We start from the raw sequence: 25,632 nt of genomic DNA on the forward strand, positions 1-25,632 counted from the left end.
GTGAAACCCAGTCTCTACTAAAAATACAAAAAATTTAGCCATGTATGGTACTATGCACCTTTAATTCCAGTTACTCGGGAAGCTGAAGCAGAATAGCTTGAACCTGGGAGATTGCTCTACTGCACTCCAGCCTGTTCGACAAAGCAAGACTCTTGCTCTAAAAAAAAAAAAAAAAAAAAAAAAAAAAAAGAATCTGTAACTTTAACTAATGTTTTTTGAAGTCTTATTAGGATAAAGACTATGTTATAGTGATCTTTGAAACAAATTTTAAGTTTGATTTGATAAGATGCTTGTAATATAATAAACAATAAATTTTAAGTCACAGGCCGGGTGCGGTGGCTCGTGCCTGTAATCCCAACACTCTGGGAGGCCGAGGTGGGCGGATCATCTGAGGTTGGGAGTTCGAGACCAGCCTGATCAACGTGGAGAAACCCCATCCTACTAAATATACAAAATTAGCCAGATGTGGTGGCACATGCCTGTAATCGCAGCTACTCAGGAGTCTGAGGCAGGAGAATCGCTTGAACCCAGGAGGTGGAGTTTGCAGTGAGCCGAGATTACAGCATTGCACTCCAGCCTGGGCAAGAAGAGCGAAACTCTGTCTCAAAAAAAAAAAAAAAAAAAAAGGCACAAAATCAGATTCTTGGCAGGACATGTCAGACAACATTGTATAAGTTGTGAAGATGTAAATATCTATCTTGATTATTTTGAAAACCAAAAAAATCAATAAATTATTTACCTCTGTAGTTTTCTCAGGTGAATTTATTCTGAAGAATATATACTAAGAAGTGAGTTAACTTTAATGGACCTCTTTTTGAAATTACTCAAAGCTATTTTATAACATATTATTTAGAAATTGTAATATTTATAAAACTTGTATTTTAAATTCTATTTGTATCTTTAGTTTTGCTTTGTTACTGCATCTCTAAATTATGAGTAATTATGTTTTTCTTTTGTTAATGATTTGTAGCCCTCTCTAATACACTTAAGAGTTGTTTGATTTTAGAATATGTTTTCTGCAGGCAAAACGAGTAGATTTTCATGTTTAATACACTTGTAAATCTCAACAATAATATCTGTTTCATTACTTCATTGTGATACTAGTTTTGCTTTATGGGTTCTCTTTGCATACTGTTCCCTTAATTTAATTAAACATCTGGTGGTGACACAAGGAGCCAAGTGTAAGATCCTATCACCTAAATGAGAGCTTTGTTCCTTATAGTAATAATTAACCAAAAAACATGTGTTTTTAAAATTAACTGTAAGGATATAACAATTTATGAATGCAATCATTTTTCAAGTTAGTCAACTTTAAAACTAAGTACTTAGGCCGGGCGCGGTGGCTCACGCCTATAATCCCAGCACTTTGGGAGGCTGAGGTGGGCGGATCACGAGGTCAGGAGATCGAGACCATCCTGGCTATCATGGTGAAACCCTGTCTCTACTAAAAATATGAAAAAATTAACTGGGCATGGTGGCAGGTGCCTGTAGTCCTAGCTGCTCGGGAGGCTGAGGCAGGAGAATGGTGTGAACCCAGAAGGTGGAGCTTGCAGTGAGCCGAGATAGTGCCACTGCACTCCAGCCTGGGCGACAGAGCAAGACTCCGTCTCAAAAAAAAACAAACAAACAAAAAAAAAACTTAATAATCAAACTTTTTCTCAAAATTATAGAATCTCAGAGGTAGACAGTATGTTAGATACCATCTTATTCAAACTTTCTATTCACAGAAAAAAAAAGTCATGAAGTTAGGTAGCTTGTCCAAACCTGTACAGATTCTCTGACCCGAATACAGTGGCATTTAGATGCAACAGCAGGGTTAATAGTTTGCCTTTTTTTTTTTAACCACCTCATCTCAAATAGTTGAGCCTACTAATACTACAGAATTTACGCATGATGAAGCTGGCGAGCAAGTGCTTCCGAAAGATAGCTTCAGTAGCTCCTGCTTCAGCCTAAAGTTCTGTAACACATGAATTGCAAAATAATTCCATTTATAAAATGAAATTTCAATGTGTAATGCTGGGCTCAGGTGTTATCTCTGTAAATAGCACATGAAGTTACCTCCATAGTTATGATTCATTATTGTTTCCCTCCCTGTTGATTACCTGTATTCTAGCCACTGGTGACATGTGGCTGTTGAACACTTAAAACGTGGCTGGTATGAATTGAGATATGCTATAAGTGTTAAATACACATTGGTTTTCATGTCCATATCCAGCTCTGAACCTCTGTACAATTTTGTTTTACTGGGGGTTTGGGGTTGCTATGCATATCTCTTACCAATCCAGTCAAACCTTTGGGGCCCATCTTGAGCCCTGCTCTTCCATTAAAATGTTTGGGTCTAAATTCATCTTTTTTTGTTTATATCTCATTATTCCCTTTCTCCCTTTTTAAGCTTACATAGGTTCTTAATGATAGTCTATCATATTTTGTTACCTAATAGGGGCATGCATTTATGCCTGCCTCTAGAACAATAGTTAAATTGCTACTAGAAATGAAGTTGCACCTAGCAATGTATTTTCAGTCTCCAAACATTTAGCAGAGGGAGGGCACATATCTGGATATTAATAAATACATGTTGAATTGAGTTTCTCAATATATATTTGTCATTTTAAAAACCCTTGTATTTCAATATGTTATAGTTTTCAAAGCACTTTCACATATGGAGCTTTATTTAATCTTCCTAGCAGTTTTATTAGATAGACAAGGCAATTATTCTTTTCATTGTTAGATGATAAAGTAGGGACTTAAAAACACAATATAAAAACTGGTGACACTTTTGTTTCCTGTGCAATGTGATTTCCTCTCTTTTGGTTGAAAACACTTTCTAACTATCATGGAAGAGTAGGTCCTGGTTTCTTTTAAGCTCATCCGAAGTTATTTTGAATCCTTTATTTATAATCACAATTTTCTTGGATCTCATCCACTGGGCTATAGGTACACACCAGGGTCTTTGGGGCAAGTTGTTGTGAAAACTCCTTATAGGTATATACCAAGCAATAAGTGATTGTTCTTTAGTGTATGGTTTTCAAATAAATTTTATCTCATGTCAACTCCATTTGATTAGGAGTGCATGTGTGGGATCCTTTGTGTAGAAAGTTGTGAAACACTGTTTAGTTTTAACAAGGAAGTGTTTAGTTTCATCAAAAGTAGGAGAATGAGGGGAATGGGGGTAATTAAATGCTATATTATTTAATAGAGTAGGTCAGTTTTTATTTCTGGTCAATATCTTTTTTATGAACATTCCTAATATGAAAATGTCCTGTCTTAGTCTGAGTAGAAAGGGAAGGAAAATGAGACCTCTGGATGTCATAGTCCTTTTCTCATCAGAAGAGACCATCTCTCTCCCTCAATTTGCTTTTTCCATCTTCAGCTTCAACAATACAGCTATGTTCAATTGTCCTTTCAACTAATGTTGGTGGTTTTGCAGCAGTTTTTGTACTTAGGTTTAACTGTTTATTCAGAATTTGCCATGTTAAAGCTAAACAGGAAATTAAATCACAGATATAAAATGATATCTTTATTAAATATAACCTCATTGGGTTTATGTAAGAGGTAAACGCAAGCTCAAGCCTAAAATACAGTGAGCAGTCATATATACATTATTGATATATAATTAAGTTAATTATTCTTTAATTTAACAGATATTTACTGAGTGCTGGTGTGTGTCAGGCATTGGTGCTGATTACTAGGAATATAACAGTGAAGATGATGTTCAAAATCCTGCTCCCACATCTTAGTGGGAAAGTTAGTAAATGTTTTAGAATTTTCTCTTTCCTTTATTTGGTCAACTGTTTTTTGTATTTGAAAGAAATAATTTGAAAAACTCATTAGTAAATGACAACGAGCCACATTGTTAGGATGTCTCTACTAAAAGTTCTTGTTAGGAAGAACTTTCCCTTGTCACACTTATTGAAGTAGGGGCTGGATGTGGTGGCTCATGCGTTTAATCTCAGCACTTTGAGAAGCTGAAGCAGTAGGATTGCAGGAGCCCAGCAGTTCAAGACCAGCCTGGGCAATAAAGTGATACCCCATCTTTACAAAAAAAAAAAAAAAAAAAAAAAAAAAAAAAAGAAAGAAATAATTAGCTGAGTGTGGTGGCATGAACCTGTAGTCCCAGCTACTTGGGAGACTTAGGTGGGAGGGTCGCTTGAGTCCAGGAGTTGGAGGCTGCAGTGAGCCATGATTGTGCCACTGCAGTCCAGCCTGCATACCACAGTGAGACTCTGTCTCCAAAAAAAAAAAAAAAAAAGTAGTTCATAAATAATTTTATGAACACTGAAAAGGCATTTTGAACAATAAATTCATGAATTTCCTAATTAATCTTTCCTTCTATAGATACTGGTTCTGGTTTTGTATGTATAAATAACAAATAAAATTTGGTGAATACAGAGTTAAAGAGTTTAGAAGTATATGGAATTCATTAAAAAGTCCCTTTAGGGCTGGGCACGGTGGCTCACACCTGTAATCCCAGCACTTTGGGAGGCTGAGGCGGGTGGATCATCTGAGGTCAGGAGTTCAAGACCAGCCTGATTAACATGGTGAAACCCTGTCTCTACTAAAAATACAAAGAATTAGCCAGATGTGGTGGCACATGCCTGTAATCCCAGCTATTTGGGAGGCTGAAGCAAGAGAATCACTTGAACCCATGAGGTGGAGTTTGAAGTAAGCTGAGATTGCACCATTGCACTCCAACCTGGGCAACAAGAGTGAAACTCCATCTTAAAAGAAGGAAAAAAATAAAAAGTCCCTTTAGAAGAGATGTTTCTTTTGGTTTGGACTGCATTGATATTTCTTTTGCAGGTTCATTGTATATCTATATTTTACAATTGTGATTTAAATTGTTTTCTAAATGAAGTTCAAATTCTTCATCTTTCAGATCTTGACAGAGCAAGTATGTACTCAGGTCGTACACAAACCACATCCAGAGCCAGATTCTACAGTGAAAATTCAGAATCCAAGTGAGCAAATGGCAGTTCTTTATTGTATTGGGGTCGGCGCATGGCAACATATGAGACTAAATCAAAACTTTTCCTAACCCCTTAAATCATTATGGTGTTTACCGAGTTCATGACAGTTTTAACTCACCTTTTATAGTGCTAAGTATTTATTTGAAAGTCAGTAATACGTTTTGAGTTGAGCATAGGATATGGTTATAAATCTTTAAGTTTTTTTCTTTGTTTACAGTGATTCTTAAAGTGGTGGCAACTTTGTTAAAAAACTCTACACCAAGCGCAGAGCTGATGGAAGTTCGTCGTTTATTTTTATCTGATATGATAAAACTTTTCAGTAACAGCCGTGAAAATAGAAGGTAAGCAGTTTGGATACTATAACAACACTTTATTCCATAATTAATATTTTCTCTCTTTTAGAATTTCAATTCATTTCAAATCTTTTCCATATTGCTAAATACTTTTAATCATCAGAAAAGGCATATTATGTTTCTTTGACGTATTCAGTATACTTCTATTTATTTTTATATTATTTTTATTTTGTTATATGGATATTATATTTTAATTGTATATATGAATATACATATAAACAAACTCTTATTTAAAATGTAATATCCCTTTTAGTGGTACCTATCTATCACCAATAGAACTTTCAGTTGTAATTGTGTTGGATTTTCTCATTTTCGTCTATGCTTTCCACCCCATTTTTCTTATGGCTGATTGTTGTTCATTTTTAAGCTAGTTAGCTAGAACATGGGGTAGAGTCTGAGGCCATGAACTCTGGAGTAGTCATTGCCTGAGTCTATAATTTAACAAATATTGACTGAGTGCCTATTGTGTTCAGTGTAAGACCCAGTGCTACACAAGATAGTCTTAGTACACAGTCTCGGTACATTCCAGTGGGAAAGAAAACCATAAAGCAATGATTAATACATAATGTGTTAAATACATTGTGAATGCTAAAGGTGGTAAGAAAGTAGAGAAGCAATAAGTAAATCTGACTGTGAAAGTTAGGAAAGTGATTTTGAATGACAATTAGGATTTTTCCTGGTAGAGAAATAAGAGAAAGTCATTCCAATTACAGAATCTATAATGTGCAGCATGACTGTACACCTTACTTTACTGAGCTCAGATCATATTTCACTATTTTATTTATCAAAGTTTCAAAGTAGTAAATTCTAACTTAATTTGGGTATTTTTAATGAGATCAATTTTTTTTTTTTTTTTCTCACAAGATGCTTATTGCAGTGTTCAGTGTGGCAGGATTGGATGTTTTCTCTTGGCTATATCAATCCTAAAAATTCTGAGGAACAGAAGATTACTGAAATGGTCTACAATATCTTCCGGATTCTTTTGTATCATGCAATAAAATACGAATGGGGAGGCTGGAGAGTCTGGGTGGATACGCTGTCAATAGCCCATTCCAAGGTAACACGGGATTTAACATTTTAATATCAGAGTTATTGCGGTGGATTAAATGGCTACAGATATGCATCTGGTGCCATCTTGTGGGCATCTTAGATTTTGACAGATTCCTGTATCTCAGTTTTGTATTTTTTTCCTCACTGTCATAGACTGTTAGAACTTGAAAGTGGCTTATAGATGAATTAATTCAAACCCCAAATTTATAAATTAGGAGTTTCATACCCAAAGATGACCTACATCTGTTTTATAGCAAATCTGATAACTTTAATCTGAGCCACTTGCTCTTTTAACTGGTTCTTGGAAGACTACTTCATGAAATAGTCTCTGAAATATACTTTTTTTTTTTTTTTTTTTTTAAAAAGCTTCCATAGTTAATTTAATGAATTATAACAATAGGGGCAAGGTATAAAACTTCTTAACACAAGGGAACTCCAACGAAAAACTGGCAGATAATCCCCATCTCCTCCCGTTGCGCTTGTGGATCTCAGCACATATGGTCCTGCACCAGGGGTTGCAGAACAGTGAAAGATTCTAACACCATATGTGTGGAAATCCTGTACCTTGCAGAGAGTGAAGGAGCAGGGAAAGCTTGTCCTTGAATCCTGGACCTTTACGGCTGTTTTTCTCCTGGCTCTGTATCAGATTTTGTCCGCTCCATATGGTATTTTTAACTTATTGTATGAAATATACTTTTTAAGACTTTTTTTAAGAAGTCAGATTTTTTTATTTCCAAGTGAATCATAAATACATTTAAAGTGTTTAAGTTTAGTGGTATTTTAATTACATTATCTTTTCTTTATTTTAATCTTAAAAATCTGTATGTCTATATTTTAAGTATTATTTGATTTTTGGTAAAATGAAATAGTGAATTAAAGTGTACAAGTATATACACATTAGATTCTGGAAATTCAGAGTTAGGATATCTCATCATGAAGTGTTATAGAAGAAGCATGGGTGTCAGAAGTATGGCTTTTAATTTAGTCTGTGCCATAATTGAGTTTTGTGATTTTAGAAGACTCATTTAGTCGTCTTGAACATGAGTTAGAAAAAACTGTTTAATAAGATAGATAGTAAACATTATAGACTGTGTGGGTTATATAGCCTCTGATATAACTACTCAACTCTGCTGTTCAGTGTGAAAGACAATACATAATGTAAATGGTTATCATGGTTTTGAATAAACCTTTATTCACCAAAAGAGATGATAAGCAGATTTGTCCCGTGGGCCATGTGTTACCAACCCCCACTGTTGGGACTTGCATTCTTCTTCTGTAAAATTAAGGAGATTTTTGTATTATGAGATATTCTTTAAAGGATGGTTCCCCCAATGTAAAATTCTGTTAACTTATTTAAATATACATTAATAGCACCTATGTCTATAAGAGAAAGACTATGAACTTTAAAAAATATTAGAAAAGCTTTTGTTTCTATTATAAATTTACATTTTGTAATATAGCGATGCCTCAGATTTATCATTGCTTTAACAAATTTGAAAATAGGAAAGAAAAAGACATTGCAGGTCTTTGTACAAAAAAAGGATTCTGATTATTAATAAAGAAGCCTAAGTAACAAATTCAGAGCAGCTTATATAAGGATAAAACTGTCATGTTTTAACAGCTTGTAAATTTATATATTTAATGATATGTGTGAATTTTTTAACTTCAGTTGTTGGGACAGGTACACATATGAGCAATAGATGGTGAAAACCAACATAGTAATAGTACTTTGGATATTGTATATTATTAGCTGTTTATTCTCTGTTTAAGCTTACATAAATATGTGGAAGTTAACTGGCATATTAGGTTTGGGTAACATTGAAATATTCAGCCTAAAAGAAAATAACTTTTAATATTGCTGAGTTATCTGTGTGACTTTGGCAATCCTTATAATAAATCATATATAGCTGTATTTGTTGATTATTTCCAGTTCCTTAATGAAACTAAGCACTTGCTTTAGGATTAACAAGTGCTAGCTTTGAAGTCTTAAAATTTCTGACATGGTTTTTTGTATTTCCACAGTTTAATGTGTATTATTTATTTTTTTCTTTTTGATATGTACAAAATGCCTTAATGTTTTCTTTACTTATTCCTAAGGTCACTTATGAAGCTCATAAGGAATACCTAGCCAAAATGTATGAAGAATATCAAAGACAAGAAGAGGAAAACATTAAAAAAGGAAAGAAAGGGAATGTGAGCACCATCTCTGGTCTTTCATCACAGACAACGGGAGCAAAAGGTGGAATGGAAATTCGAGAGATAGAAGATCTTTCACAAAGCCAGAGCCCAGAAAGTGAGACTGATTACCCTGTCAGCACAGATACTCGAGACTTACTCATGTCAACAAAAGTGTCAGATGATATACTTGGAAATTCAGATAGACCAGGAAGTGGTGTACATGTGGAAGTACATGATCTTTTAGTAGATATAAAAGCAGAGAAAGTGGAAGCAACAGAAGTAAAGCTCGATGATATGGATTTGTCACCGGAGACTTTAGTAGGTGGAGAGAATGGTGCCCTTGTGGAGGTTGAATCTCTGTTGGATAATGTATATAGTGCTGCTGTTGAGAAACTCCAGAACAATGTACATGGAAGTGTTGGTATCATTAAAAAAAATGAAGAAAAGGATAATGGTCCCTTGATAACATTAGCAGATGAGAAAGAAGACCTTCCCAATAGTAGTACATCATTTCTCTTTGATAAAATACCCAAACAGGAAGAAAAACTACTTCCTGAACTTTCTAGCAATCACATTATTCCAAATATTCAGGACACACAAGTACATCTTGGTGTTAGTGATGATCTTGGATTGCTTGCTCACATGACCGGTAGTGTAGACTTAACTTGTACATCTAGTATAATAGAAGAAAAAGAGTTCAAAATCCACACAACTTCAGATGGAATGAGCAGTATTTCTGAAAGAGACTTAGCATCATCAGCTAAGGGGCTGGAGTATGCTGAAATGACTGCTACAACTCTGGAAACTGAGTCTTCTAGTAGCAAAATTGTACCAAATATTGATGCAGGAAGTATAATTTCAGATACTGAAAGGTCTGACGATGGCAAAGAATCAGGAAAAGAAATCCGAAAAATCCAAACAACTACTACGACACAAGTAAGCTACCTTATATGAGTTCTAGAAATAAAAAAAATGCTTGAATAGATAGAGTTGTTAGCACCAAAACAGAGTACTTTCTTATCAGTTACTTCCTGTTTATATTGAATTATAGCATAATAGTAATTTATGGAATGAAATAGTGTGGTATAATTTCATGTATATAAGAAATTAAAAATATCTCAAGTATATTTCCAACTCTGCCACATTCTTCTGTGTAACTTTGCTCAACCTCTCTGGGCCTAAGTTTCCTTATATAGTACAAGAGGTTGTACTAAAGGATGACTAAGGTCTCTACCAGTTCTAACATTTTAAACTCTGTGACCACATTTACACATTTTGTACTCAAGATCTTCCTTCTGAATACTTGATTAATTTTAACCTTTTAAGCTTCAGGCCCAACCCTGTTCTGTGGATTATAGAAAAGAGGACTTGGAGCCCAGATTGAACTGATAAATGAAGGGGAAGGGAAAAGGGAACTGTTATTTATCCAGTGCCTACTATGTTCCAGGCACTGTGCTATATGTTTTCAGATTTAATCCTCACAACAACCCTGTGAGGTAGGTAATATGGCTGAGAAAAATTAGAATTATTAGCAGTGAGAATTTTCTGTACAACCACATGAATAGGAATTTGTTATAAGACAATTAAAGACTCTTAGGTCTGGTTGTTAGGAAATGTTAGTGCTTCAGTTTTGACCTCACTGGAATAAAGCTAAAAATAGATGATGTTTTCTGATACAGATTTTAATTGTTGAGCTTTGAGTTATGACTACTTCTTTATTTTCTAGGATAAATAATACCTTATGGTTAAGAGTTTAAGAAATAAGAATACTTTTCTCGTTAATGACTTGGGTTTTTTAATCCTCCGGGTGTCCCACTTGCCTTTTAATGTCATTGAAGATACATTGAATGTGTTTCCATTAGGGCTATACTATGAGGAGTAAACCATGCCTGTCTTGTGTCTTTGTACTCCAGTAAGAATCCTTAATAATATATCATGTGTGTGGGGAAAGTATTTTTATTTTTTCTGTAACCGCCAATTTCCATTTTTTGTGGCAGTTGCATTGTAGTGATAATTGGCAGGAGATGAGAATACTGAATTAGATACAGATGTAAAATAAAGGAAAACATCATGCATTGTTGATTGAACAATAGGCTTGCCTGTTGAACACGAGGCTTGCCTGTTTTACATTTGGAGTTTATAGACATTTTTCTGGTTTGTTTTCTAACTTACCAAATGCATTTGTGTTTCTGAATTGAAGTATTATACGTGAAACAGATTTTAAAGTTGAATATTACTTGAAACTGTTCAAGTAATATTTTTTCTAATCGTGTGCTTTAGTTACAATTAGTTGATGACATATATCCAGTATACTTCACTTTGTATATGCTGACTTCAGTAAGGAAGTGATGTGGTCTAATTTAAAGACTCTTAATGGGGTCAAGAGGGTCTGGTTTTCAGTGTGAACTTTGGTGTTAGCTTTAGGTATTTGATTATCTTGCCTAGTTTCTGCAATAGTAAAGTAAAAGCAATAGTGGAGACTTCAGCCCAGAAAGTTTCCTGTGCAAGGAATTACCAGGTGAATAATATATGTGAAATATATTAAACTGCTAAAGTCATATGCTAAAGCATTAAAGCATTGTTCACTTTACTATACTCACAGTTTCATTTTGAAATAAGGCATTTCTTTTGTATTCCACAAAAATTCACCTTTTCCTTCTTTAGGCTGTGCAGGGTCGGTCTATCACCCAACAAGACCGAGATCTCCGAGTTGATTTAGGATTTCGAGGAATGCCAATGACTGAAGAACAGCGGCGCCAGTTTAGCCCAGGTCCACGGACTACGATGTTTCGTATTCCTGAGTTTAAATGGTCTCCAATGCACCAGCGGCTTCTCACTGATTTGCTATTTGCATTAGAAACTGATGTACATGTTTGGAGGAGGTAGAAATATTTCTTTTTTATAAATTAAAAGCAAATATTTAAAATCTGCCGTTGCCTGTTCTATTTTAAAGAGACTTGACAAAACCAAAAATCTGCTTTGATTAAAGGAATTTCCACATTTTTCTTGTTTCCTGTTTAAATTAATACCATGTACTAAATTTATTAGTGATAATATTATAATACATACTGTTTAAAGTTTAAAATCACCCTGTGACATGTGAATTCAGAGCCCGTAGTATTTGAGCAGTTAATGGATATCAGTTCAAAGATAATAACTTAAAGACAACCAATCTACATAAATTAAACCATTGCCTTTCTAAATTTTCAATTTAATTTTTTAATAGTAAATGTGCAACAGATTAATTATGACAGCATATCATTTACATAGGCATGAATACAATTAGGAAGTTGATGGATATAAGTAACAAGGGCAACTTAAATGATCTAGCACAACATTCTTAGGAATGTCGGCTTCTATGCTTCTCATTTTCCTTTTAGGATTCAAGGTGGCTGCTTCAACTCCCAACATCAATTCATCATGAGAAACTTGCCCAAATTAAAAGGCAGAGATGACTCTTCTTCCTTCCTCTTCTTCCTATTTTTCCTCTGCCTCCTCTTCTTCTCTCTCCTCTTTCACTTTCTCTTTTTATTCTCCTCTTTTCTTCTTTTTTTTTAAAAGAAGCCCCTGAAGAAAAATCCCCCTTATGTCTCATGAGACAGCAGGATCACATCCTCTTTCAAAATTAATCATCAGAAAAAGCAAATGAGATTATAATGACTGGTTTTTAGGGACTAATACTGGTTAATTAACTAGTAACTAGGGTGAGGCTAGTCTTTCCTATACCCAATCAAGCTCAATAATAGAACAAAATATAAAATATGTGTCAGCAGGGAAAAAGTTACGACTGTTGTGGAAGACGTCAATAAAGTCTGCCATAGAAAGATTTTGATTTTGATTTTATTTGATCAATTTGTTCTTATACTAATATATTTTCATTGCTAATTATTATATGATAAATTACCTAGAGATGGTAACTAAGGAAACCTAAATACCATGAAATATATTACTATTAGCATGAAGACCAGTGTATGGAGATAAATTATGTAATTTAATAATTATAATATCAGTAGCCTCCAAGTGAGTGATACTCAGCTTTTTTTCCATCCACCCCTACTCTGTGTTTTTGTTTTCTTTGGTGGGCTCTCATGAAATTACCCAAGTAGAATTTAATGACATTTAAATTTTTTAAAGGTAGCACTTTATTTTTAGGAGGGGGAGAAACATCTTGAAATGTAAGATACACAGTGATAGATAATAATTCACAAATCTAAAAGGGTGAGAATTATTGACTTAATTTTGACCATGGAGTAATTTCTTTTTTTTAATCTTATTTTTTTTTCCCATTAAAAAACAGTTCAGGCCAGGTGTGGTAGCTCACGCCTATATCCCAGCACTTTGGGAAGCCAAGGCGGGAGGATAGCTGGAGCTCAGGAGTTCGAGACCAGGGCAAGATCCTGTTTCTACAAACATTAGCTAGGCGTGGTGGAGTCCACCTGTAGTCCCAGCTACTCGGAAATCTCCTAGGCCCAGGGAGGTTGAGGCTGCAGTGAGCCATGATCCCACCACTGCACTCTAGCCTGGGCGACAGCAGAGATCCTGTCTCAAAAAGAAAAAAAAAATTATATTCTTGACTGACACCAAACGAAAGCAGTGTATTTTTTTGACATCTACATTGTATGTTTTGTATGGGAATGCTGTACTACCAACTTAGTTTGAGATTTTGTTGCTTTTCTTATTAAATAAGTTCTTGAATTTGTACTGATTTATTTATATTCCCCTATCATGTCACTTCTTTAACAAGTACACCTTTTCAATGTGACTAGTCAAAGGTGGGGCTGAAGTCACTGGTGATGTGACAAATTGAAACCGCCTACAAAGTAAAACTTTCAGTTAAATTTTTAGGTTTTCAGTTTCAGATTTTATTTATAGGTATGAAAATTTTGAATTGGTTATATTCTGAGTTTCCATATTATTTTTAACATTAGACATACTTTTTATATTTAAAAGATTCTGCCTTTCAACAAAAAAAAATCAGATTTGGCAACATAAATATTTTTAGCCAAATTTATTGAATCAGTCATATGTCTTAGAAATCTAGTTCTATGTTTTTCAAGCAAAATAGTAATAATAATGAGTTAATATTCTTGGACACAACAAAATTCTGTGGAGATGAATGCTTAGTTTTTGGTAATATGATATCTCAGTTATAAATCGCTTTATTTTATAATAATTTAATTTTAAATATGACTAGCTCCTACAATTCTATAATTTTTCACTTGTTATTCTAAGTAAATTGTCTAAGCTTTTCATTTAAGTAAGCCAAATACATACTCATTTCTGTTTTCTGTATTTTAGCCATTCCACAAAGTCTGTAATGGATTTTGTCAATAGCAATGAAAATATTATTTTTGTACATAACACAATTCACCTCATTTCCCAAATGGTAGACAACATCATCATTGCTTGTGGAGGAATTTTACCTTTGCTCTCTGCTGCTACATCACCAACTGTAAGTACTTTGCCTCCATCTAGTGGTTATATTTTATAATTACATGACTTGAGCATTTCAGTGGTGGTCTAGGCTGTAAACAGATTTTAAACGGACCTGTAATTTTTAGGGAACTTTTTGACCATATAAATTTCTGTTTCCACCACTTCTGTTTATCAGTGTTGGGTTCCAGCTATGTGTGCTTATGAAAATATTTCTCTGGTAATTCTGATGAATAAATGCTTCATCAGAAGAATATTGCATTCTTCATCAGAGATATTACATATCTCTTCAATTCTATAGTATAAATAAACTCTTAAAATTCTTGTTATTTAACATTTTCATTTATTTACTGATGCAACATTTATTTTACAAAATCTAGCCTTATCTTGATTTGTTTCTATATTAAACAGTGAAATGTGTTAATACATTTTAAAGGCATTTAATGTTAATTGTGTATGTCATTTAAAATAGGTCAATGTTAACTTTATATTTTGGTTGTCATTACAAACAAAATCTTTGATTCATATCAAGGCAGACTCCATAGCTACTTGCTCAATGGGAAAGAATATAGAAATTTGCTTCCCATATTACCCGTGTTCTTGTTGCCGTATGGAAACTCATCGTTAAGCTCAGAAAGTTTACCTTGCCAGAGGGAAATCTTTCATTTTACTAAGATGTCTATTAGTTGGTGAGACACTGTTTCCAAGTTGATCTCTAAGTTTATTTCATCATTAACAAGTTTTTCTATATGACTCTTTTTCTTACTGTCCTTTTGTCAATGCCACCACCATCACCAGAGCAGCAATGAAACTTCAACATTAGCAGCCACAGGCTATATCCTCACACACTTTCCCCAGTTGTTACTCTTCTATTTTATTCATGATTTTGCTCAAGAAGTCCACAAAGGGAAGCATTCCAGTTCAGAAGGAGGAATGCAACAGAGCAAGTCACCAGTAGGGCCTTAATCAAATTAGCAGCTGAACCAAGGAAATGGAGCTAGGAAGAACAGTATAAATGGTTGATGGTGTGTGAAGAGTGCAGATATACATACACCACTCCTTTTCTTTCATCTCTCTTTTCCTCTGGTGATTTATACCAAATTGTGGTAAGTTGAGAGTTATGTATGATTTTTAAAATGCTTTCTAATAGTGAGACATAGAGGGCATTTTCTTTCTTCTGTTTTCCTTTTTTTTTTTTTTAAATCAGAGTATCATTCTGTGACCCAGGCTGGAGTACAGTAGGGCGATCTCAGCTCATTGCAACATCCGCTTCCTGGGTTCAAGCAATTCTGCTGCCTCAGCCTCCCAAGTAGCTGGGATTACAGGTGTACACCACCACACCCAGCTAATTTTTGTATTTTTAGTAGAGACGGGGTTTCACCATGTTGGCCAGGCTGGTTCAAACTCCTGACCTCAAATGATCTGCCTGTCTCGACCTCCCAAAGTGCAGGGATTACAGGCATGAGCCACCCCTCCCGGCCAACTTTTTTTTTGTTTTATATATTGAAGACCGAATAAATCAATACTTTCTTTGTGACATTTTTCTTGATTATATAAATTGCATTTTATGTCTTATAAATTATCATTTGTTATGAAGAAAATTTTTAAAGGTTGTATTGAAATTCACTTTGAAATGTAATATTGAATGTTTTTAAATTTTTCATGCAACAAAAAATGCTTTTTATATAAAAAAAAAGTTTAGCAATAGGTTATTAAAATTTGTATAGGTTTAAAATATTCACATTATTAAATAATTTTCCAAATTTTAAAGTCAAAATATGTTTAGCTATTAAGATAGAATATTCAAATAATGAAGTAAACTATAGCATATATACTATTGCACCAGTCAAATTTGCTTATTTATTTTGTGATGATTGTACAATAAAGATACTGACGCTTTGAGGTTGGCTTCCAAAATTATTACGATTCAATTTTGACCACTATAGTTTGGAATTTAAAATTATTTGTTACCTAGACTTTCTCAACAGACTTGGGAATTCGTTCAATTATAGAAACCTTTGTTTATTTTCTCAATTTCTGTATTTCTGTTATTTTGGCCCATTAACTGTTTGGACCTATGCCTGGTTGTACAACATACCTGATTTTATGTCTTCTGAATGAATTGCTTCCTTAAGAGAAATAGCCAAACCTTTCTCCCATTTTGTATCTGGTAGAACTATGATTGGTGCTGACTGCTGAATGTTGTTTCTGTATTACGGGGTTGTATAATATTCTTGCTAGAAGTTGTAACGTAGCAGAGGGAAAAAGTTAGGAAAGAAAAGGTTGAATAAAGAGGGAAATTAAACCTGAATATTTGGGCTTGTTATATTTAAATTAAAAGTGTAAAAAGCCAAAAGAGAATTTTGGAAGGGATAAGCAAAAAAAGGAAACATTGGTAACATGAAGATTACTGAAAGGTAACATTGTCTTGTAGGTGCTTCTAGAATTTTAATGCTAGATATATGAAGAGAGATGGAGACATTTGAAACTAAGGTTTGAGTGATCTGGTAATTTTGTTTATACATATAGTTTTTCAGAATATTCTTATTATATGCATTTTATGAAGAAATAGGAATAGTAATGGTTTATGGAAGTAGTTCGCAAACCTTTTTTGTATGGGGCCAGATGGGAAATATTTTAGGTTTCATTGGCAGTATTGTCATCTGTCACAGCTAGTCAACTCTGCTGTGATAGTACAAAAGCAGCAATACACAATACATAAATATTTTTTGTCTGCTATTTCTATGAGAGTGACATAGAAGTGTTCTCTTTTCTGCCCTGGAAATGTTGATCAGTACAGTAATTTATACTAGAGATAACATTTTTGTATTGCTATTATAGTATCATCATGGAAGAAAAGTTTGAACTGTTTAATCTTAGTTGGAAGGAACATATCTTAATGGAAACTTAAGAAAAAAAGAATATATATTGTTTATAATGATAGGTTGAGCACCTTGAACTTAGTACACTTGAAGAAGCAGCACTTTATGGGAGTTTCAGTTTTGCCTAGATTACTTAATTTCATATGTAGCATAGAAAATACACTACAAAAATAGTTTCAGAACTCTGACTTAGACCAATAGTTTTAACTGTAGTACTCAGAGAAAAAAAAAAAAGACCTCTTAGTATGTAGTTTGGCCAATCTTTGCTTTGGGAAAGCAGCAATATTTTTGTTGTTGATTTTTTTAGTTAATGTTTCTATGACTAGTTAATTGAATCCTCTCATTTGTTCTCTAATATATTGTTTAAGTTGGTCATGAATGAAAGCAAAAAATTGGAGAAGAAAAAGAAAAGCAAAGAACATGGATCAACCACAAATTGCACACTTTGTGATTTTAAGTTGACCACTTTGGTCAACCATCCTGAACACTGAATATTATGGAACTTAATTCAGGGCTTAATTTTCTCTGTCCCAGAAAAATAGTAGAGACTGACATTTCCAGCACTCCTAACAGTTTCATAATTATAAGAGAGAAGAACTGCTTTTTCTATTTTGTCCAAAAATAACGAAGTCTTACTTTAGTTTACTTATTTTTATTATCAGGATATATCATAAATATATTCGGAAAAATTATGAATAATGTTGTTGGTTTTGCTCTTCTTTTGTTTATCTCATAGAACTGATCATACTTTACTATTCTCAGGATGCTTTTATGTGTTTTCCTATACAAAGTACCATGAAAATAGCATATTTTAAAATTTATACTCACATGTGCTTGTCAAAAATTAGAAAGTAAGAATAGTTGATTTTTATTGTGAAGCCTAATTCTGTCTGATATTTGAATATAATGAATGTAATTATTAATAAGAATCTGAAACTTAGTATAATACCTATTTAATTACCTTTATTCATATTCAGGCATCGTTTAGTATATCAAGTTATTTTCTAGCATGGGAAAGTGGTTTATAAGTTATAATCTCTCAAATATTTTATTCTTTTATTAACTTCTGGGAATTTTCAACTATAGGAAGGGTTCTGTATATTTGAGAAAACAAATTACGTTATTTCCTTATGGAAAATTCTAGAGGTTGGTATAAATAGTTCATTTCCCTGAGTCATTTCTGCCTAAACCAGAATTGAGGTAGGGATTTTACAGAGGCATTATATTAGCTTATTTATTAAAATGTTCTATTAATTATAGGAAAAGATACTTGCTTTGTAAAATAGAGTATGCATTATTTCTAATATATGAACTATACTTATGTATATATATTATTTGGGCAGAGTTACTACAATAAAAAATAAATTGAAGTCTAAATATTTGATGTTTAACCTTGATCATATGTAATTTCTAAAATGAAAATCTCTTCTGAGAATTTTGCTTTTAATAAAATAATTAAATATAATTTTTAAATATATTATTTTGTGTTTCAATTTTACATTGTATTTTCATTTAATTTAATAATTTCCTTTTCTTGTACTTTTTTGGTCTGTTGTCTGTTTTGTCTAATGCATGTCCAGGGTTCTAAGGTTAGTATTACTTTTGTAGTAATTTTCAGCTTTTCAGTTTCAAGTTTTATTTTTACTTATTTATGAAATTTTTGACTTGGTTATATTTTGAGTTTCCATATCATCTTTAACATTAGACATATATTTTGTATATTTAAAAGAGTCATTGAAAGGATTACTTTCCCAATGCATTGATATATTACTATTTTATTATGCACAATAATCTCTAGATTAAACTATCGTAATGAACACAATGGTGTTACAGTCATATGTACAATCAGATTTTAATTGGTTCTAAGGAAAGTAAATTAGATGAAATATATTATTTTAAGATTTAATAATTGTATGAGAGTGATCTTTATTTTTTAGCCCTATCTTTTGCTGCTTACATACTTCATTTTTTAAATTACTTTTATATAAAATGGAATACAAATTCTGTTTCAGACTATTGTGTCGAAAATGCCTTTTACTTTAAAATTTAATTTTTTCAGTCAAAAAAACACTTTGGTGGATTATATGGACACCTTAATAATTCTATTTATAATTCACTCATTTTGAAATGAAAGCATAGTTTGATAGGTCAAAACACTCAAAACCATTAAATAATGAATATAAAGAGATAGCTATCTTGCAATTTCAGTGATTCAAAATGATGAAGAATTTCTTTGAGAACACAGATCAGGATACTCTAAATTCTAATGTTTGAAAAATTATTTACAGTACTCGATAGACCTAAGAAATGGCCAAGTCTTCATTCCTTTATAGAACATTTTAAATGGAAACAGATTTTAAATGAATTTTTTGCTTTTTCTTGTTAGCTATGATGTCATGGTCATAGATTTTAATTGATATTATGAAGTGATGCTGTATATTCATGAAGTGCTAAGAAGTAAAGAATCTGCATTTTAAAGTCTAAGTAATGAATTAATCATTTCTTTATGCCGTGTGTACTGAATTGGCATGATGTTGTAACAACTGAAAACACATTTCTGTCTCTTTCCAGGCTCATTTTAGAGAATGATTTTGACCCTATTTTGTTGTTAAATGGAAGGAGGAATGGTTGTTACATTTTATACATCATTTAAAACTGAGCTTAGTTATATAATGCTTGCAGTAGTCACCTGTCATTTTTATTACCCACTTTGTACACAAGAAATGTTTTGAGTATTTTGAGGTTTTTTTTTTTTTCAGTGTTTTCTGCTCACATTTCCATGTTAATGCTCCTGCTTCTTCAAGGAGGGAGAAGTTTAGGTATAATGATGGCTATAAACAATGTCAAAATGAAACATTGAATAGGAGTAGATACCTATTACATATGCTAACCTTGTAGTTGAATTTATCATTTGGTTAAGAGGTAATATTGATTGGAATGGCTAGTGTGCCCGTTTTCAGAAAATTTAAATAATATTTTTTTTGCTTATAGAGTATTCCCTTTCTTTGTTCCTTGAGGCACTGATAAAATGTGGCCTGGTCATAAGGAACAAAAATAATTAAAATGCTATATAGTCCACGGTGCAAAACAAAATAAGAAATGTTGACATTGTTTAAAAAACCATAATGTTGTGCATTTTAAGAAACACAATACTTTGTAATATTCCCTCTGAAATCAGAAATGTAGTGAAAGTAGTTTCCAATCTAGAATGCTGTGATTCTTTTTATTACTAGTGTTTTATAAGTCACAAGTTAAATATCTGTAGACGAGTTAGTGATCTTGATTATTTTTACTCTGGAGTTTTATTGTACATGTAAAGTACCTAGTAGTTTCAGTTTACTCTAAAATGGATAAGAAATTGTTATGTACTCTAATTTGACAGCCATCTCATTTTGATACTAAGTTAAATTACCGTATATTTTCCCTATTATTCATCATAAATCTATAGGAAAGAAAAATTAAAGCATATATTTTTATTAATGGGAATGAAGATTTTAGGAAAGAAATATCAATGTAAAATCTTTATAAATTACAAAACAAAACTAGTATAAGTACATATATGTGGTTCTCTCTATCTTTGTGAAATGATCTTAAGTTTAGAATGTCATTTTTATAACTAAAGACATTTAAAGCTAATGTTGATTTTAAAATGGGCTTTTCCTTTATTCAAGGATAATTGATAGGTAAAGTAAACAAATTCGGTAACCAGCTCTGGTGATGTATGGAATTAGTTGATCTTTTATTTTATTAATAAAATATGATAAATATATTAAATTTGTGTTCACCTGTAGTATGTATGTATCTGTATTATATTTCCAAATTTCCAAATTTTAAACAAGACTTAAATCTTCTACTTTTCTAAAGACGGAATTGGAAAATATTGAAGTGACACAAGGCATGTCAGCTGAGACAGCAGTAACTTTCCTCAGCCGTCTGATGGCTATGGTTGATGTACTTGTGTTTGCAAGCTCTCTAAATTTTAGTGAGATTGAAGCTGAGAAAAACATGTCTTCTGGAGGTTTAATGCGACAGTGCCTAAGATTAGGTAAGTCTGTTAAAACAGTAATGCATGTCAAATAATTATCTACAGATCAGCTTTATAAAGCGCTATGGTACATAAAATATTGATGATCTAAGTTGATGATTTTATAATATAGAGATTATCTTGAGATATAGAGATTGTTTTTATAATTAATCAGAATTACTCAATTTTAAAAAATTATGCCTTCACGTTGGAGATTTCACAGAACTGATCATCTTTAATGGCTCATAATTTGAAATCAAGAGTGAAATATACTTGAAATTCTTTCAAAATCAATAAGACTATCAATTTGTCATTGAAGTGATTTTAATGCAAATCCATTTATGAATCCAATTTTGGTAAACTAATACTGAGGGTAGTGTCCTGGCCCCACAAACATGTCAGATACACATAATGCTAGAAGGTTAAAATAAACTATCCTAATCTTACTTGGGGTGAACAAATGTCCCTAATAAACATTGTTATACCCATGCTGTTCGCCTTTTATCTGTGAGGCAGTGAAACGTTAGCACTGAAACCTCTTAGTAAATCTGAATGAATTTCTTAGGTAAGAACCATTTCTACTTCTCTTAAAAGGAACATTTATTTACACTATTTAGACTTTCAAAACAACCAGAAAACTGCTCTTTTTGTACTTGCCTTAGATCATGAGCAGGACATAAGAACTGCAAGGCATGAAATAGGGAGGACGTTCCTGATACGTACCGTTTTCATCCATAACTTTTAAAGATTATGTCAAAAATTCATTTCTGATTCAAGAAAGGAACAAAGATTTGGTTTAAGAATGGTGGGATGAAACCTCTTTTTTTCGTTTGTTTCATATTATTTTTTTAAAGACAGGCAAGCTGAGAGGAATCATTTTGTATTCATTTTAAGAGAAAGATAGACCACATTAAGATCTTTCTGGCAACCAAGAGGTGTGGGGTAACTGACTGTGGGCCATTAAGGACATTTCCATTGACGTATAACAAGAGCTGCCAAATGAACTGTGTGAGAAAGAGATTATATTTTTAAAAAATGGCTCAATATCTTGAAACCTGCATTTATTTGGTTATTCTGCACTTTTATTTTTAAATATAGTCCAAGACTTTACTCCCTGTTTCATTTTTATCCTAACACTACTAGCACATTTAGTTGTTTCATCAACCACAGAAAACTTTTATAAGTGAATAATAATAAAACACTTTTATATTACCTCCTATGCTATTTACTGTTCTAAGCACTTTCTGTATATTCAGTTAATCCTCACAGCAACCCTCTAAGGCAGTTACTTTGTTCATCCTCATTTTACATGTGCAAAAACTGAGGCACAGATCGTTTAAGCAGCTGGCCTAAAACCACACAGCTCCAAACCGGAAAATACAGGATTCAAACTCAGGTGGTCTGATTTCAAACTCTGTACTATTTGTCACAGTACTCTACTGCTTCTTAAAATAAATGAGTAAATAAAAATGTGTACATATTGAATGCTTATTGTCAAAGCCCAGAGACTTTCCCAACATGAAGGAAGGTGGATTTGGGGACCTGTGATACTTGAGTATACAGAGGTACTCTATTATTGACTGAAATGGGAAGTTGTACTCAGTAGAGTCGACAAGATAGTCAAATTAAGGGCAGAAGCTTTATTAAATTTTTAAATCAAATATGAGCTTTAGTTTAAAAAAATTTTATTGATCCATAAATTCAGAACTGTGAAGCTCAGATGGTAATAGAATAAGGAAGGATACACTGGGGGTTTCAGAGCCTCTTGTAATGTTTTATTTCTTCAGCTGGCTGGTGGTATATGGGTATTTTGTTTTATTTTTAGCTGTAGGTATATTTTGTAGGTACTTTCACTATTATATTTCATAATTTTAAAAATTATTGCTCTAGTTGATTTGAAGATTAATAATTTATGAAGCAAGGGGAAAGAAAGGGAAGAAGAAATAAACTTGCAACTTTTTCCAGGATATCAAAGTCAACAATTTATATTAACAATATGTTTTTGAATTTTTAAATAGTTTGTTGTGTTGCTGTGAGAAACTGTTTAGAATGTCGGCAAAGACAGAGAGACAGGGGAAATAAATCTTCCCATGGAAGCAGTAAACCTCAGGAAGTTCCCCAAAGTGTGACTGCCACAGCAGCTTCGAAGGTAAGTAAACTTTTTTTTTGGTCAAATATAATTGACCTGAAAAAAGTCTTTTTTAAGTTGATGAGAACAAAGTGCCATGGTATTGCTCAGTGGTAGAGAGCAAGGGCATTCTCATCAGGCAGCTCTAGGCTGCTTCACAATTTTCTTACCAAGATTACTTAACTTCTCTGAGATTTGTGTGTTTTGGTTATTAAATGAAGTTACTAACAATTCTACTTGATAAAGTTCTTACAAATATTATAATTAGCACTAAAAATGGTTATTTCTATTTTTAATAGTCATATATTTTCACAGAGTTTAATGTATGAGTAATTCTCCTTTTAAATGGGTAGGCATAATAGTCAACAAAAACTCATTGAATCCCCATTCAATGAATGGAGTATTTTGAAATATACTATTAATTTTCTTTCTAAATCAGCTCTCTTTATCATATGCTTAACTGGCCCTTGGTGTCACATCCGGTTTCATTAACATGCTTTCTGAGGTTCTGTGCCTGGTCCTTGCTTACTTCTCCGGCAGCAGCTCTCAGCCCATCAAAAGAAGCAATTTCCCCTAACTTCTCAGACTTTTATATAATTTCCTTTCCATGAAGTATTCGTCCTTATTTTTTATCCAGCTAAAATCTGTGCAACTACTGGGTTACATTAAATGTTACGTTTTCTCAGGAAAATGTTTTTTGACACCCTCACTACCACCCCAGTCAGTCTAGGGTCGTTTCTTCTGTTTGTTGTTTTCATAAAATTACATAGGTCTGTTATCACTCATTATACTTGTAATTACATGTTTAATGTTGATACAGTAACTTTTTGCTCAATAAGTGAAGGTATGAAATAGAAGTTTAATTCATCTTAAAGTTCTATTGCTTTAAACTTCTGCAGATGGCAAGCAAACTGACTGTATATTTATCCTATTAGTCGGTTATTTGCAGTATTGTAGCTTTTTTCCATTTCACTACTCTCAGAGAACATTTGTAATTTGACTATATATTATTTGCTGCTCACAGGACTCCATAGTGCTCTTATTTGCTTGGGAAATTAAATACAAATGGATCATCAATAATGCCTCATATCATTTGTATAGGCATAGTAGACAGGTACTTGAGGACAGTGTCTATGTGTTATAGATCCTTGTAACTTTAGAGTAATTTTTTTTTTTGAGGCGGAGTCTCGCTCTGTTGCCAGGGTGGAGTGTAATGGCGCAATCTTGGCTCACTGCAACCTCCTGGGTTCAAGCGATTCTCCTGCCTCAGCCTCCCAAGTAGCTGGGACTACAGTAGGAAAGTTTCTTGCAAGTTTCTTGCATGAGTTCCATACCTTCATGCGACCTCATTTTTATACTGTGTGAAAAGGAACAATTACGCAAGCTTTTCCTATCATGTTGTCTTTATAAGGATCAAATTAGATTGGGGTAGAGAAATACATCATATAGAAAAGAAAATATTTCTGATTTTAAAGTCTGTGTTATTTATGCTGTAAATTATGTATTATTTTCTTTAACCACCCTGTAGTAAATATTATTAGTCTATTACATCAAATGATGTAGCTGAGGTTCAGAGAGGTTAACTTCTCACTGATGGTCATATAGCCAGAAGTTTTGGAATTGTAATGGAAACTAAATACTATCAACCTTTAAATATTTTACTATGGTGTGCTACCAAGTAATCAAACATTTTAATTTTGGGGTAGAATATCATGATTGACATTCATTGAGAAATAGAAAGTACCCTGTTTATTTTTCATTGTTAGAGTAACAACAAGTACATACCTATTATAGGCTGGAATTGTATTTTGCATTATACGTGTTATCTAATTTAATCTATACCGTTTTTAACACACTGTATAAGTGAGAAAGTACTTGATTGAGTTTCAGGGAACCTAGTTCACTTAGTAGTCTACTATGTGACTACATTACCTGAAATTTGTAGATGTTTGTTCCTTCAACTATAAAATGTTTTGTTGGTAACAATCTTTAATGTCTTTCAGCTTTGATGGGCCGTGACTGATTTTTTTTAATCTTACCTTTTCTAACCTTGGATAGACCATGAAATGGTTACACATATAAAATCTCATATAGTAATGTAGTATAATAATCTCATATATTATAAAAAGCATGATGGATAAATGAACCCAGAGACTCAATGAGATTTGTTAACTAGAGGTAGAGAAAGTGAGGCTCAGGAAATCTTCTGAAGTCCAAGATGAATCTTTATTCTTCCACAACCTTACCTGCCTTTATGAGTCTATAGGGTAGCTGTGCCAGTGAAGAACAAGAATGCTAGTATGGAAACCATGACATGAGTAGAGAACAGAAAATGTGCATTGTAATAGAGGATTATTATTAATAAATCTCAACTCAGAGAGGAGGAGATACATGATGTGGCCAGTTTAGCATGAATTAAGAAATGATACTTCTATATATTGTCTGTAATATATTATCTATTCACAATTCTTTTTATTTTTAAAGACTCCATTGGAAAATGTTCCAGGTAACCTTTCTCCTATTAAGGATCCTGATAGACTTCTTCAGGATGTTGATATCAATCGCCTTCGTGCTGTTGTCTTTCGGGATGTGGTAAGTTATCCGTGATTGCTTTCCC

General features: G+C 33.0%; 1 protein-coding gene across 5 annotated transcripts in view; it reads left to right on the forward strand.

Annotated features, from left to right (window-relative positions):
* Positions 1 to 25,632, forward strand: part of NBEA (neurobeachin) — a 726,287-nt gene that overhangs the window by 207,262 nt on the left and 493,393 nt on the right. For all 5 annotated transcript variants that reach the window (XM_050766029.1, XM_050766031.1, XM_050766030.1 and 2 more), the window contains exons 19-27: positions 4,877 to 4,958; positions 5,185 to 5,308; positions 6,185 to 6,377; positions 8,468 to 9,484; positions 11,213 to 11,430; positions 13,847 to 14,000; positions 20,728 to 20,908; positions 22,906 to 23,036; positions 25,500 to 25,607. In XM_050766029.1, coding sequence (XP_050621986.1) covers positions 4,877 to 4,958; positions 5,185 to 5,308; positions 6,185 to 6,377; positions 8,468 to 9,484; positions 11,213 to 11,430; positions 13,847 to 14,000; positions 20,728 to 20,908; positions 22,906 to 23,036; positions 25,500 to 25,607 — 2,208 coding nt within the window. The remainder of the gene's footprint in view (positions 1 to 4,876; positions 4,959 to 5,184; positions 5,309 to 6,184; positions 6,378 to 8,467; positions 9,485 to 11,212; positions 11,431 to 13,846; positions 14,001 to 20,727; positions 20,909 to 22,905; positions 23,037 to 25,499; positions 25,608 to 25,632) is intronic.

Source organism: Macaca thibetana, chromosome 17 (assembly GCF_024542745.1).
Source record: "Macaca thibetana thibetana isolate TM-01 chromosome 17, ASM2454274v1, whole genome shotgun sequence".
Lineage (NCBI taxonomy): Eukaryota > Metazoa > Chordata > Mammalia > Primates > Cercopithecidae > Macaca > Macaca thibetana.